General features: G+C 39.3%; 1 protein-coding gene across 5 annotated transcripts in view; it reads right to left on the reverse strand.

Annotated features, from left to right (window-relative positions):
• Gab3 (GRB2 associated binding protein 3) overlaps nucleotides 1-17,000 on the reverse strand; it is an 82,557-nt gene that overhangs the window by 25,896 nt on the left and 39,661 nt on the right. For 3 of the 5 annotated variants that reach the window (XR_013106095.1, XM_076919152.1, XM_034485757.2), the window contains exons 2-4: nucleotides 16,261-16,564; nucleotides 6,447-6,666; nucleotides 5,472-5,950 (exon numbers count right to left, since the gene is read on the reverse strand). Coding sequence is in view for 4 of the 5 variants with exons in the window: in XM_076919152.1 (XP_076775267.1) it covers nucleotides 5,472-5,950; nucleotides 6,447-6,666; nucleotides 16,261-16,564 (1,003 nt within the window). In the remaining variant the exon portion in view is untranslated. The remainder of the gene's footprint in view (nucleotides 1-5,471; nucleotides 5,951-6,446; nucleotides 6,667-16,260; nucleotides 16,565-17,000) is intronic. The other 2 variants (XM_076919153.1, XM_034485758.2) reach the window with 1 other exon arrangement.

Here is a 17,000-nt window from a genome sequence, read left to right on the forward strand (position 1 = left end):
GCAGTCTTCTGCTGTATATGTGTTGGGTCCTCATATCAGCTGGTGTATGCTGCCTAGTTGGTGGCTCAGTATCTGATCTCAGGGGTCCAGTTAATTGAGACTGCTGGTTTTAAAATGATCAGTGGGGTTTGGAGAGATGGCTCTGTGGTTAAGAGTACTAACTGCTCTGTTAGACAACTAGAGTTCAGTTCCTAGAATCCACACATTGGCTCACATTTAGTTCCAAAGGATCTTACACCTTCTTCTGGCCTCTGCAGGCACTGCACATTTGTACATAGACATATATGCAAGCAAATACCCATATACTTAAAAATAAATAAACCTTTAAAAAGATTAATAAATATTTCCAAGAGTGCAATAGATTGTTAACAAATATATGAAAAATATTCAACATTATTAACTAACAGGGAAGTTCAAAATTAAATTATCACCTCAATCCAGCTATAATAACAACCATAAAATGACAAAACAATAAGCAAAAAAAATACAAGTGCAGATAAGAATTCACAAAAAGGCAAACCCTTACATACCATTGATGGGAATATAAATTAGTATAGAAATATGAAGCTTCTTCAAAAAAATTAAAAATAGGCCTACAATATAATACAGCTGTCCCAGTACCAGGATAATATGAAATGAAATCAGTATGTAAAAAAGACATCTGCAGACCCACACTAAGATATGTTAGCAGCAAAATGGCCATCAACAGGTAAAAGGAAAAAATGTATCATATACGCATTCATATATATATGAGTGTGTGTATGTATATATATACTAATATATATGTGTGTGTATGTGTATATATATGTGTGTGTATGTATACACACACACACACACTCACACACATGGCATCATAGTTACACACCATAACATATACATGTATACAATGGAAAGTCATTCAGCCATAAAAATAAAAATAGGAAAACTTTTGGTGGTCAGCTTCTTGAGTTCTTTATATATTTTGGATATTAGCTCTCTATCAGATGTGGGGTTAGTGAAGTTTTTTTTCCCAATCTGTAGGTTGCTTATTTGTCTTATTGGCTATGTCTTTTGCCTTACAGAAGCTTTTCAGTTTCATGAGGTCCCATTTATCAATTCTTGATCTTAGAGCATAAGCCATTGAGTTCTGTTTAGAACCCCCCCCCATGCCAATGAGTTCTCTTTGCCACTTTCTTTTCTAGTAGATTCAGTGTATCTGGTTTTATGTTGAGGTTCTTGATCCACTTGGACTTGAGCCTTGTGCAAGGTGACAAATATGGGTCTATTTTTATTTTTCTACATATCAACAGCCAGTTAGACCAGCACCATTTGTTGAAGATGCTTTGTGTTTTCCATTGTATATGTTTGGCTTCTTTGTCAAAGATCAAGTGCCCGTAAGAATGTGGTTTTATTTCTGGGTCTTTAATTCTATTCCATTGATCTTCCTGCCTGTCTCTACCAATACCATGCAGTTTTTATCACTATTGCTCTGTAGTAAAGCTTGAGGTCAGGAATGGTGATTCCCCCAGCTGTTCTTTTACCATTAAATATTGTTTTCACAGTTCTGGGTTGTTTTTTTCTTTTCTTTTTTCTTTTCATTATTATTATTATTATTATTATTATTATTATTATTATTATTATCAAATCATAATTTTTACTTTTTAACACAGGGGTTATAAACACAACAATGCAGGATGTGGGGAAGGGGATGACATAGGAGCATAGGTGTTCAGGGGGAGTACAGATATCTTTCAGAACAGGGTGTCAGCTGGGTGAAGGTTCATGGGTCAGGTCACTATGACTCTGTCTATGATTCACTTGTCCTTATCTAAGTTGGTACTATCCACCAAGGCTGCCTATTTACAAGGTCTATTACTACTCAGACTGGTAAATTTCCACAAAAGCTGCCTGTTTACAATAGCTTATAGCCATCTGTTTCAGTGTTTTTCCATAGAGAACCAAGACTTTGTGTTAGCAGACATGTATCCCAGGTCTATTGCTGATTTTAGGCTTATGGCTGATTTTAGGCCTTCATTGTATAAGCAGGGCTGCCCCTGACATCTCCTCCCTTCTCCAAGTATAGAAGGGCCATGGTGATTCTAATCTTGCCAAGGCAGGGATAGAAGCCTGACCTCCAGTAATTAAAGGGGAACTTGAAATAGCTAGTTCAGGGGTTTTTTTTAACCCCAAGATATTTTATATTATTTGTGGCTATTGTGAAGGAGTTGTTTCCCTAATTTCTTTCTCAGCCTGTTTATCATTTGTATAAAGAAGGCTACTGATTTATTTCAGTTAATTTTATATTCGGCCACTTTGCTGGAGTTGTTTATCAGCTGGAGAAGTTCTCTGGTAGAGTTTTGGAGCCTCTTATGTATACTATCATATCATTGGCAAATATCGATAGCTTTATTTCTTCTTTGCCAATTTGTATCCCCTTGATCTCTTTTTGTTGTCTTATTGTTCTGGCTAGCACTTTGAGTACTATCTTGAATAGATACAGGGAGAGTGAGCATCCTTGTCTTGTTTTCGATTTTAGTGAGATCGCTTCAAGTATCTTTCCATTTAATTGGATATTGGTTGTTGGTTTGCTGTATATTGCTTTTACTATGTTTAGGTATGGGCCTTGAATTCCTGATCTCTCCAATACTTTTAACATGAAGGGATATTGGGGAGGGAGGGAGGGACCAGGGAGGGAAAGTGGATGGGAGGTTGGGGGAAGAGGGGAACCTGATCTGGTATTGGGTGAGGGAAAGGGACTGAAGTCCTTAGGGCCAGCAGAAAGAATGGAAACAGGCAATATCGGGAGGTAGGAGGTTGGGGGGACTCGCCAGAATGCACCAAAAACCTGGGAGGTGAGAGACTCTGAAGACTCAAAGGGAGGGACCTAGATGAAATGCCAGACATAGGGAGAGTGAAGTTATAAAGTACATAGTGTTGCCATCCCACAATCAAAACTTTGACTCATAATTGTTCTTGTCTGAAAGAACTACAGGGATGGAAATGGAGAGGAGCCTAAGGAAAAGAAGGTGCAGAGACAGGCCCAAAGTGAGATCCAGCTCAAGGGGAGGTCCCAAGGCCTGACACTATGGCATGCTCACAAAAAGGGACCTATCATGACTGCCCTCCAGAAGACTCAAGAAGCAGATGAAAGAGTCAGATGCAGATATTTGCACCCAACCAATGAACAGAAGCTGGGACCCTTGTGGTTGAGTTAGGGAAAGGCTGGAGGAAGCTGAGGAGGAGGGCGACCCTGTAGGAGGATCAGCAGTCTCAACTAACACAGATCCCCGAGATCTCTCAGACACTGGATCACCAACCAGACAGCATACACCAGCTGATATGAGGCCTCTAACACATATACAGCAGGGGACTGCAGGGTCTGGGTTTAGTCAGAGAAGATGCACCTAATCCTCAAGAGACTGGAGGCCCCAGTGAGTTTAGAAGTCTGATGAGGTGGGGGGTGGGGGGTGGGGACATCCTTGTAAAGACGGGGGGGGGGGGGAAGGAGGAGGTATGGGATGTGGAAAAGTCAGAGGGTGGATCGAGAGGGGAATAAAATTTGGAGTTTAAAATTAATTAATTAATTAATTAACTTTTTAAAAAAAGAAAATCTTTTCACTTGCAAGGACATAGCAAATGAAAGCAACCAGACAAAGAAAAACTACTGTATGGCCTTCACATGTTAAGTCTTAAATGATTAACTCATAGAAATGGGTACTAGTCCTGTGGTTGCCAGGAACATGATCAAAAGGTCTAAACTTTTAGTTATATAACATAAGCAAGTTCTGAGCATCTCCTGTAAAATATGGATGGCTGAGTGTGCTAAATAATCTGTGATCATCTTCACAGATTGCATGTAAATAACAGGAGGTGAAACTATTCTGACTTTTATCAAGACAGAAAGATTCAGTGGTTTTTTTAAAAAAAAATGTGGTATTCGTGTAAGCTGAGGATAGGAAGCAGAGCTCAGACTGAGACCCTCATACACATGGGTTTCCTTTATGACAGAGGGGACAGGACAGCCTTCCCAGTGCAGGGAGCTCCAACACAGGATGGACATCCAGATGAACAAAATGGTCCTTTCCCAGTGCTGCTTCCACACATAAACCTCACATCCAGGTGGATGGCAATGGAAAGGGAGTGATCAACTCCACAGATTCCCTCTACTTTCCCCAACTCAGTTTGCTTCTACTACTCACTGTCTCTATTTTCATCAATTTCAACCTGTTTCTGTCATTGTGTGAAAAAATACAACCTGGCTAATTTATGATTGTCTCAAGTCTTTCAATTCGTTGTCACATTCTATTATTCTATTAGCTTTATTCATTTCAGTTTTCAAATTTTCCTTACTTTTATTTGCCCACATTTTCCCCCACTATTCCTATGCATTAAGAACCACTGTGCAACCAGCATACACCTATTTCACTGGGGTTGTCTGAAGGAAGTAACTTGTGTCATTTTAGTTTCATCATTAGGGACTTTGTTTCCAGAGTGACTTATTTTTTTTTTTTACTCAGAATGAGAGATTTGAAAACCAATTTGCCTTTCTTACACTTTGACTAAACTCCTTTGATATATGGTCTTAGTAATAGTGTGTGATTGTATTTGGAATGAAGAGAGAGAGAGAGAGAGAGAGAGAGAGAGAGAGAGAGAGAGAGAGAGAAAGCGAGAGAGAGAAAGCGGAGAGAGAGGATGAATAAGGGGGTTTGTGTCTGTCTGAGACCCATAGGGTGGCATAAAAGAAAAGAATATGATGATTAGTCTGATGAGCTCATGGTAAAATATAAGAACGCCCAAAGAAGCAATAAAGAGTTTACTAAAAAGCCAGTAAAGACACTTGCTAAGCAGCTTTTGAAAGCCTCAGAGAACTGCAGTGGAAGGGCAAAGAGTGGTAGAAAATGGCACTATATGCAAAACTGCAAGTCATTCACACTGGAGAGAATGCCAGTAGACAAAATTAATGAGGCTAGATGAGAATTATTATATAGTCAATCAGGATCTAAAAAGAATGTGTGAATTGGGAATGCTGAATGAAACTAACAAAATTGACAAGAAATAGGAGTTATGATCTCCAGGATCATTATGCAGGTGATAGGCAGAGAAGAAAATGGGATCAAACTGAAGCAAAACCATATGATCTTTTACATACATGCTAAAGTATGTCCTCAGGTGACTCCAAACAAAAATCAGCAGGTCAGTCTCCGATAAGCGGATTACAACCTGGGCAAGGACTCACAATGGACTGGGGTTCCAGCTCTTTACAATATTTTTAGCAATCTACTAATCTTTCCTAGTTGCCAGGCTCAAAGGGGGAGTACAGGTACCCAGGAACAGGAAAGTTCTCTGTGCTCTCACCATACACTCAGCCTCATTAGGAGACTGGACTGGTTTCAACAAAGAATGCTACCATGTGGACACAGATATGATAGGGAGTTGTGAAGGCTAGTTTTTGCCCATAATTCTGTGCCTGAATATTAGCACCCAACACTTACCTTTACAGGACCCCACATGGTCTAACCCAGAAAGGGAGATTCTTCTTGGCACCATAATGTACCCTGGCTTCTTGTTACTGCTGTGCCCAGTCAACATGGGCTGATCTTGGCACTGTTCATAGAGATAACTTGGCTTAGGAGGACGAGGAGGTGGCGTGTTAGACATAATGTTCAGTTCTTTTACCCCACTGGGTAAGGAAACTTGTTTTCCTTCTACATGAACTGTGGGGTTTAAGGAAGATTCCAGCAATGGAGAAGAAGACACCGGGTTCCTGGATGGACCATTGATTTCTCTATTCCAGATTAAAGAAGTCTGGGACCGTATGGAAGGAAAATCCTGAGATACTTTCCCATAGTGCAAGGGATGGACCAAATTATTAGAAGTAAATGGCTGTAGACCATCAAGAAAAACATCATCAAATGAAATCTGTGCCAATGAGTGGTCTGAATTTGACCAGTTATCACATCTGGTGGGAAGACTGAAGGAAAAAAAAAAACAAATAAATTTGATTGATATGTAGACATCCACACACAAAATCTACATGTACCTTATTATAAGTTGTCATATGCTACCTTTTGTTCTACTTGTAGAGACTTATTCTTTCTACAACAAACAGTTATACCAACTCCTTAGTGCAGAAAAAAGTCTGCTGGTTTTTTTCATCTTACATACCATGAGATAAGTATGAAAATGCAAGGTTAGAAATGAAAGCCACAATGTTGAAACCCAATTCATTTTATTTAGTATACTACTTCATCTTTAATAATGATATTGATAATCATCTGCCCTTGTACTTGGCAATAGTAAGAAAGAGATAAGATTAGACCCATCTATTAGAAATCATTCTTGCTAAACAAATGTATTTGGTTATGTGCTTTGAGCACATCTCAAAGACTTTGCAAAAGGGAATGTGGGCTCTGTGAACAGAGGAGAACATGCTAGAATTCCCAGTTGAGTCCCAAAAGTAAGCATACCTGGCATGGTGCAGTCTTCCAGTCTCACAGTTGGACAGAATCAGATAATCAGGAAGGAAGAGAAACTCTGACTCACTTCTGGTTTCCTTGGTGACTACAGTATTAGTGTTTCGGTCATCTTTTGGCAAGGCAGAGTTGGCAACACTGATGGTATTAAGTGAACTGGCAGGGGATGGCTGGAGGGAGGAAGGCATGTGAGAGAGACTCTCCATGGAATCTGCTGGAAAAATCATTTCCCAAGTTAGTGTTTTAAGAATGGCTATAACATTCAAAAGTTTTTCAAACAGCATCCAAAAACCAAATAGAAGATGTGAATCACAGCTGGTGTTTGTATGGGTGGAGGCAACCATTTCCTCAAGCTATAAACAATGTCTGGGAAAGAAGACCAATGTTCCAAGGGTGAAGTGTTGAATAAATTAAGAGTCAACACACACACACACACACACACACACACACACACACACATACACCCCAATAACAACAAAACCCCCAAGCATTCTTGGCTGAAAACCTACAGTTCAATAGCTTAACAGTCCTCAGCAGCAGCCTTGTATCGTCGTTTATTCACTCAACAAATATACATATATGTGTGCATATTATTTATGCATAACAAGTCTTTATATACACTTACATATGCATTCATGCATATAAATATTATGATTTGGATATGATGTTCCTCCCTCTGTAAGGTTCATGTGTTGAAGGTTTTGACACTGACTAATGAATTGAATAATTGAGTGGATCATGTAGACTCTCACTAAGAATGGATTAATCTACTAAGGAATTGATAATTTGGTGGCATTATTTGGAGGTGGTAGAAACTTTTGAAGTCATGATTGCTGGGTGGTGATGGCAGCAGAACATACCTTTATTCCCAGCACTTGGGAGGCAGAAGCAGTCGAATCTGTGAGTTTAAGGCCTACTTGGTCTACAGATCAAGTTCCAGAACAGACAGTGCTGTTACACAGAGAAACCATGTCTCGAAAAACAAAACAAAACAAACAAAAAAAGTCATGATTTCTAAAAAGTTTATCGTCATTAAAAAGAAGTCAAGTGGGGCTGGAGAGATGGCTCAGTGATTAAGAGCCCTAACTGCTCTTCCAAAGGTCCTGAGTTCAATTCCCAGCAACCACATGGTGGCTCACAACCATCTGTAATGAGATCTGACACCTTCTTCTGGTGTGTCTGAAGACAGCTATAGTGTACATTAAATAAATAAATCTTTTTTAAGAAGTTAAAAGGACTGAGTATGAAAAGCACAGTGATGGAGTGCATGCCTACCAAAATCAAAGCTCTGGGCCCAATCTCAAAATGCATACCAATGACAATATTAATAATGTAAAGCACTTTCCACCAGGAAAATAGAAAAGCTGTGTTGATGATACCTCAAGAATCAGTATGACCTTAGCCATTACAAGGATAAAGTGTTAAAGTATAAATTCCTTTGAAAGACTCTCCTTTGAAAAGAGAGTGCTGTCATGGTACCCTAATCACAGGATGCCTTGCTTACACAAAGCTACCCAAGCTCAGTAGCACAGGTATTTGGATGTTGCTGCAGCCATGTTTCAAGAAGAACTAGCTACCACCACGAACTGATGGCAAACACTAGCATTATTCACAAGATGCTGGTTTTACAAGGATACTGAATCTAAGAGCCTTGGAGTCTTGGGGATGTCCTTCTAGATTTCAAAGGAAAGTCTGAGAAACCAGACAATATGTACTAGAATCAGATTATTTGGGAGTAGTCCATGAGAGGGCACCATATAAAGCTGTGTAAATGAAGCTAAAGATACAAGGGAAAATTCAAGAAGCTGGAAATGTCAAGAACGTGGAATATCTTTGTTTTGTTTTGTTTTGTTTTGTTTTGTTTTGTTTTGAGGCAGGGTTTATTTGTGTAGCCTTGGATGTCCTGGAACTCACTTTGTAGATGAGGCTGGCCTTAAACTCACAGAGAGCTATCTCCCTCTGTTTCCTGAGTGTTAGGATTAAAGGTGTGCTCCACCACTGCTTAACCACAGAACGTCTCTTAAAGAAAGGCATTGGGAGCAAGTGGAGCTAGCCTAGGGAGGAAACTATATGAGCTGTAGTAACTAACAAGGCTGAAAGGGCACCGCTCTCCAAACTCTGAGGAGCTCACATCATAGTGCTCTATGCTCCAGCTAAAGGACATAAAATTATAGGATTTAAAACTTGTCCTGCTGGGTCTTGGCTTTTCTTGGTCCCTCCTTTCTTATGCCTCCAACCCTGACTTTTGAAATTGGAATGTTTAGTCTATGCCATTTAATGTTGGGAGTATGTAAATTGTTTGATTTTTATAGGGACTCACAAACAAGAGATTGCTTCTAGTCTCCAGATAAGATTTTGTACTTGGATTTTTGAGTAACACTGAATTTGTTGGCTCTTTGGGAAAAGAATTTGTATGTTTTTAGTTGCATGCAGGATAGTTATAGCATTTTAGGTAGAATTACAATCATGTTGCTGTCTTTATTTGGAGTTTAAGTATAGTTTAAGGGAATTTGATAAGGTATCAGATGGACAAAGATGATGATTAATCTTATCAATTTGGCTGGACTGAAAAATGACTTAAAAGTTATTCAAGCACAGTTCTGTGAGGATAGGAATTTTCACGGATGACTAAGGGGAGAGAAGTGTATACATCATTCAATGAACTAGGATCTTGGATTAAAGAAAAAGAAAAGCCAGGCGGTGGTGGCGCACGCCTTTAATCCCAGCACTTGGGAGGCAGAGGCAGGTGGATTTCTGAGTTCGAGGCCAGCCTGGTCTACAGAGTGAGTTCCAGGACAGCCAGGGCTACACGGAGAAACCCTGTCTCGAAAAACCAAAAAAAAAAAAAAAATAATAATAATAATAATAATAATAATAAAAGAAAGAAAGAACGAAAAAGAAAAGAAAGAAGCCCACAAGTATAGGTATTCATTTCCTTTGCTTCTGGCTACTATGAAGTGAGCAATTGTGATGAGCACATATTCTTGCAACTATGACAGTCTGCCTCGCAATAGGCTTACAAACAAAGGAGCCAAGCAATCATGGACTGAAACAATCAGCCAAAATAAATCTGTCCCTCTTTGTTTTTTGTCACTGCACCAAAAAGCCTAACATATTGCATATGCATAAATTATTTGTATATTCATATTTATGTAGAAATTCTATTAGTGCATCTACATATGTAACTTCTAACTCTGATGATATAGTTGAAACAAAGCCCCTGTCTTTACTGGAGTTTACACTATACCAGAGGAGTCACATAAGCAACACATAAATACAGTGGTGTTAATAATTGTTATATATAAGGAGAAAGAAAGGAACAGTATGTTTTGATGGCTGGGTAACCCTCTGTTTCTCAGGAACACTAATCTCACCAAAGTCTAAGTAAGAACAGAGGTCAAAATTTAATGCGGATTAAAAGGTAATGAGAACTCCAGATCATAAAAAGCCAATGAAAAGCTTGCTTTTATTTGTGTGTGTGTGTGTGTGTGTGTGTGTGTGATTTTTTTTTTAATTCTTCTCTCAGATATTACATCCTGACCATAGTTTTCAATACAGGGTTCCTCAGTCAAAGTGACCCTGAACTTCCTGAGGTCATATCTGAGTTCTAGCTATCATCTGTTTTCTTCACATGTCCCCTATATATAACATAGAGATGACAATAGCACATCTACCACAGAGTCAATATGGGATAAGACAAATTCATAGGGAAGATACAATGTTCTCTAGCCTGTAGCTGTTGGAGACAGAAGCAAATACTGTACAGTTGTTCCCTCTTATTGTACTTTCCCCTTCTGTGGTTTTATTTACCTGAAATCAACCTTGGTCTAAAAATATGAAATGGCAAATTTCAGAAATAAGGAAGTGGCATGTTTTTAAAAAGATTTTTAGTGTGTGTGTGTGTGTGTGTGTGTGTGTGTGTGTGTGTGTGTGTGTGTGAATGCATGTGCGTGTACATAGTTACATGAGTGTGTGAATATACACAGTGACTGTAAAGGCCAGAAAAGGGCTTTGGATCCCTTGGATCTGTCTGGAGTTACAGGAAGTTATGAGTTGCCTAATGTGGGTGATGGAAACTAAAAACATGTTCTCTGTCAGAGCAGTATGCACTCTTCAACACTGAGCCATCTCTCTATCCCTGGAAGTCATAAGATTTTGTTTTGTTTTGTTTTTGTTTTTGTTTTTGTTTTTGTTTTTGTGAGACAGGGTTTCTCTGTGTAGCCCTGGCTGTCCTGGAACTCACTCTGTAGACCAGGCTGGCCTCGAACTCAGAAATCCACCTGCCTCTGCCTCCCAAGTGCTGGGATTAAAGGCGTGCGCCACCACTGCCCAGCCATAAGTTTTAAATTGTGAGGCATTATGTATAGTATGATAAACTTCTGTGCCATCCACCATGTGCTGCCTGGGATTTTAATCTTCTCTTTGTCCAGCATATGCACCGTCTACACTATGCACACATCAGGCATTTAACAGCTCTCTTTGTTATCAAGTTAATTGTCATGGCACCACAGTATTTTTTAAGTAATTTTTTTTTTGCTTAATAATAGCCTCAATTTACAAGAGTAGTAATCCCAGCAATTGGATTATGTAAAATAAGTCATTAAGTGCTTCTGTTAGTATAAATAGGTGACATATTTTCACTTAATAAGAAAAAATCTTATACTAAGGTTGCAAGATTAGTATAAAATGAGCCTTATATTCATGAAATTGTGAAGGAAAAAGAAATATGTACTAATCTTGCTGTCCCACTTCAAACTACAAAAGTTTCTGATGACTGTCATAGTATATGATAAATACTTATGTAAGATGAAAAGGCATTAAGTGTGTGTGTGTGTGTGTATGTGTGTGTGTGTGTGTGTGTGTGTGTGTGTGTGTGTGTGTGTAGAGAAAATGATATACCATCAAAAATAGACTTTGGTACTACTTGAGGCTTCAGGCATCTACTTGGAATTCTGAAATCCATCACTTGTAAATAAAGAGGCTGTTGCATGTGTAAAACTGCAAGAAAACCTTTATAACATGGATTTTAGATTTTAAAAAAGGACTTGGCCTTTATATTCTCCTAAAAACTGAGGGAATAAAAGGAGTTGTGGGGAGGTTTGGTTTCTTCCTGATGCTTTATTCCAGTTCTGCCACTGGAATATACATATCTGGTGTGTGTGTGTATGTGTGTGTGTGTGTGTACAACTGCTGGATGAGAAATGAAAGAGGAAGTGAATTATAACAGGATGTATAAAAATATGTATGTAAAAGTTTGACTAAATGTAGGAATCAGGGTTGTGAAGAGTCAGCAGCAAATACCACTGGAAGAATTGATCAAGGAGGTTTGTTGGGTTTGCTTGATATCAGGCTCTAGGCATTATGGAGATATACTGCTTCTTCGCAAGCTCTATCTGTTGTACCAAAGATAAAGTACTTGCTGCCACTTCATTTCCTTTTATTTAAGTGTTTTCAAAGCTCAACAATGTTACTAAATAGTATCAGTTAATAAGCTCCACTGGCTCATGAAAAAAAAAAAACAAAAACGGAAGCACACAAGCATGTTTGCCTTAGAGATGGAACCCTGACTCTCCATTGCTTCCTGGTATTATAGTGTGGATATTTCTTTGGTAGATGGTAAAAAGAGTAAAATAATTATTGAAATGTTGAAATATGTGTGAAGATTAGGGATAAAACTTTTGTCTACTAAACAAAGAAGGTAAAAGAAACCAGATTCAAAATTCCCTATTCTGTCAGAATGTGATGAAATTGGGCTCTGTGATGACTAATCTTAGTTGCCAAACTGACTACATCTCAAATCAACTAAAACCCAAGTGACTGGGCATGCCTGTGAAAGGTTTTCAGGATTGGATTACTTGAGGTGAAATGGCACACCAAGAATCTTGGCCACACCTTCTGGTAGCAGCCCACATTAAAGCACATGAAAAGAGGGAGCTTTTGCTTTTTGTCTGCTTGTCCTCACTCTGGCTGGCAAGTTCATCTATCCTGTTGTTGAAGCATTCTTTTGCTAGTATTATAACATACTTAAGGATTCCCATATACACAGTAGACCAACTGAGACATACATCCTCATGAATTGGACAACTATCTAATTTTTGGCCTTTCCATCATGAGACAGTCATTGTTGGTCTAGCTGGACCACACTTGTACCTCTAAAAAGATATCTCTCTCTCATATGTACTCACTGATAATTGGATATTAGCCCAGAAGCTCACAATACCCAAGATACAACTCACAGACCACATGAAGCTCAAGAAGAAGGAAGACCAAAGTGTGGGTGCTTCATTCCTTCTTAGAAGGAGTAATAAAATACTCAAGGGAGCAAATATGGAGACAAAGTGTGGAGCAGAAACTGGAGGAGGGACCATCCCATGTGCAATCACCAAATGCAGACACTGTTGTGTATGCCAGGAAATGCATACTGACAGAAGCCTGATATACCTGTATCTTGAGAGGCTCTCCCAGAGCCTGACATATACAACTAACCATTGAAGGAGGAGATAGAGAAAAGACTGAAGGGAGTTGAAGGGGCTTGTGAGCCCATGGTGAGGGCGACAATACCAACCAACCAGAGCTCCCAGAGTCTAAACAGCCAGCCTGGGAACACACATGGAGGGACACATGGCTCTAGCTGTATATGTAGGGGAGGATGGCCTTGTCCTGCATCAGTAGGAGAGGAGGGCCTTGGTCCTGGAAAGGCTGGATGCCCCAGTGTGAGGGAATTTGAGGGCAGAGAGGTGGGAGTGGGTGGATGGGTAGGGGTACACCTTCATAGAAGCAGGAGAAGGGAGGATGGGATAAGGGGTTTCTGGGGGGATGGGGAAAGGGGATAACATCTGAAATGTAGATAAATAAATTATCCAATAATAATTAAAAAACAGATAATGGAACTGGCTATTCTAGTTGAGCATTCGAGACTTTTTGTCAACAATTTAATATTACCCATATTACTGGGATTCCTTATACTCCTCAAGAACAAGGGACTGTGGAAGGGGCACACCCATGGAACTTTAAAACAATATCTTCTTAAAATAAAAAGGGGGGAAGTTTATCCCCACACACCACACATTTGTTTAAATCATGTTCTTTTTATTTTAAATTTTTAAAAATAATTGGAACTTTCTGCTGAGTGTCTATGGAACCCTACAACTAGGCATACTTATGCCTAGGTGAAAGGGAAGGATCCACTTACTGGCATATGGCATGATCCCAATCAGGTATCTAATATGGGGAAGAGGGCATGTTTGTGTTTTTTTCTGCAGGATGCTGAAGGACCATGGTGGCTGCCAGAGTGATTGGTGAGACATGCTGATGCTGGGACAAAGAATGATGGGTTCTGTGAGATTCCTGAGTGCCCTGACAATGGTAACTTTGCTTGCCTATATTCCAGATGGGACAAGCTGCCTTGCCTTAAGTTTTCAGACCTTGTGGAACAGAGAATTAAAAAGAGAAGTTATAATGATTCTTGTATTTTTCTTAAATGTGATTGGTTATTCAGACTCAATCATGTACTGTTCTATAAATCAATCCAATGTTAGAAATAACAGTCTTCATTTGGAAGGCTGGACCTGGACATTTTCAGAGACATATTTGGAAGTTAGCTGCAGTTCTCTATGATGTTACTTTAGCAAGAGATAAAGTTGGAACAAGATCTGGATTTCAAACAAATGTTAGTGCATGTGTTAAGGCTCTTTTAATTGTCAAGTTAAAATTACTTTTGTTTCTTCTACAGTATTTAATGTAAATTGCATTGATTGGACACTTTCTAATTGTGTTAGTGTATTGAAACCTGGCATGTCTGTTATGGGGATCTATCAACCAGCTTTTGCTTTATTGTCCTGGGTTTTACAGAACCTTGGTATTCTGAAAAACGCTTGCAAGTACTAGAAAAAGTGTGTCAGGCTTTAAGCAGAAGCCTGGAGGTAGTGGGCTTGATTATTGCTGGTATAACAGCTTTAATTACATTAATTGCTAGCATCACTGCTTCTGCAATTACTTTGACACAAGAAGTTAAGACAGCTACTTTTGTTAATCATTTAGCAAAAAAATGTTACTAATGTGTTGAGTATACAAGAGGATTTAGATGGGCATTTGGAACAATGGATTGATGCTCTTTATCCTATTCAAATTATTGGAAGTTGGTTCAGAGTTTAAGAGTAAGAAGCCATCTTTAGTGTCATGCAAAATACCATTAGATTTGTGTTACTTCTAAAATTTACAATGATAGTCATTATAATTAAAGACACTTGCAGTGTATTTGACATAATTCTAACACCTCTCTGGATGTTTTAACTTTGCATAGTGAGATTATGAATTTAAAGAATGCTGCTCTGCTGAGCATTGATGCAGCAGATACTGCTGGTAAAATTACCCATGGCCTGAAGTCAGTATTTCCATTTAGGTCAAGCTTCAAGAATGGCATATATATATATATCTTAATCATGCTAGCTCTTGTTTTCCTGGGAATACTTTTATTCCTACCCATCATGTTAAAGCCTATTTTTAACAACATCAACATGTTGGCAGCCAATGTACATGGCTTGAAACTTAAAATGGACCCCCACACAGAGTTATTAAATTAACAGGCTGGCAAGCCAAGGACGGGTAGAACCTTACCAACCTAAGACAGAAGTGCATTGCTTTTGATAATGCATATTCCATGATGGGTAAGGAAGGAATTATAGTGAGAACAACCTAAGACAGGCTCAGTCTTGTTGATGAAATAAAAAAGGGGGAGAAGCAGAGAGCTTTGGGGGCTGCTTGGCAAGAATCTGACATGGGCCAAGGACAAGGAAATGGGCTACTTGGCAGGAATATGACATTGCCCAAGGACAAGGAAGTGGACTTCAGGCAGAACTCTGACATTAGGCTAGAACAAAGAAGTAGGCTTCAGACATGAAAGTGACTTTGAGCTAGGACAAGGAATAGGCTCAGATATTTTGGTCATCTTGATAAGCCCTTAGAAACAGTGATCACAGGAGTGACCATGGAACTTTGTTTATTGCCTTGCTTGTTCTTTGACTATTTGTGTTTATTGTCTTGCTTGTTCCTTGACTATTTGCATCTTATTGTATTGCTAGTTCCTCAACCTAGAACTGACCTTAATACTTGCATGTAATTAAAACTGTATAAAAGCAAAAAGGAGGAGTGGGGATGGGATAGGAGGTCTATGGGGGGATGGGGAAAGGGAATGGCATCTGAAATGTAAATAAATAAAATATCCAATAAAAAAGAAAGAAAGAAAGATCTCTCCCTCTCTCCCCTCTTTCTTCCTCTCCCTCTCTCTAGCTACTTAAGAGAACCTTGACTAATACAGGCACAAAAAAATTATGAAGCGAAGTGAATTATAATGAAAGGCTTAAAACCATCTTTTATGTTACATGGGAATAGAAGTATGTGGAAACAGAGTGAAAAATGAGGGAAGTAAGAGAAGGAGTAGAATTAGGGAGAGGAAGAAGAAAAAGAGAAAAAGGAAGAGGAGGAAAGAATTGAGTCAGGTGCCCTCAATGCCCAGAAGTGATCCAGAGCAAACTTCCAGGTCGTTTATCAGCAGAGATCTCCAATACTACATGTATAGGCAGATTTTGCCTTTCCACATTTGGACTTCAATTCTACTACCAAGTGAAAGACAGTGCTTTTTAGTGCTGTATTGAATTTAGTAGGAGTAGCTCTGGTGATCTGCATTAGATTGCCAAATTATCTTCACAGAGGCAGGCACCTTGCATCACTTACTTACAGTAGCTTTCCAGTACCAGCAAACCATCGTGGACCATCCTTTTGCTCACAGGAGTTCCAAGCCTGCTCTTACCTGCACCATCTTCCAGATGACTGAAATTGCAAACTTGACTGATGCTGTGTACCCACACCTGCATTTCTTCCTCAGTCTTGGCTACTAGGTAGAATGTTCGAGAAGTGGTCTTGACAATGAACACAAAATTGTTCTGAAATTCCTTCCTAATGAAACCAGGGCCTGCATGCTTCCACACAGTACATTCACTGAGATCAATCCCACGGATGGGTTTCCTGGAGTGCTTGTTTCGGTAGTACTCTAAGACATCAGGATTGCCACTCATGCGACCCTGCCTGAGGACAAACCAGCGCTTACGCCAAGCCTGCAGAAGAAATTTAACATAAAGTTATTAGACCATTTGTTCATTTTTCTCAAGCTCTGCCAAGGAAAACTGCCATTCTAAAGTAACACTTTTTGAGAGAGAGAGAGAGAGAGAGAGAGAGGAGAGAGCTGATACAAGAGTTGGTTTTCAACCCCTTCATGATTGTCAACCCTACTTCCTTCCATTTGGGAACGATAATTGGGTTACTTTTGCTTATTTCTTTTGGTCCCTGGACCTTAAATAGGCCGACTAACTTTGTGAAACAAAAGATAGATAATTTTGACAGCAAAACCTATTCAGATACATTATCATAAGTTAGCTATGGGGGACCACGGGACTCAAGAAGAGGTTGTTACTCTATCCAGGGTGTTCCCAAAACCCATCTCCACCCAACCTAAAAGAGGGGACTTTTGCCCCTAGACCAAGCAGAGAGGGG

This window comes from Arvicanthis niloticus, chromosome X (genome assembly GCF_011762505.2).
Source record: "Arvicanthis niloticus isolate mArvNil1 chromosome X, mArvNil1.pat.X, whole genome shotgun sequence".
In the NCBI taxonomy this organism is placed as follows: domain Eukaryota; kingdom Metazoa; phylum Chordata; class Mammalia; order Rodentia; family Muridae; genus Arvicanthis; species Arvicanthis niloticus.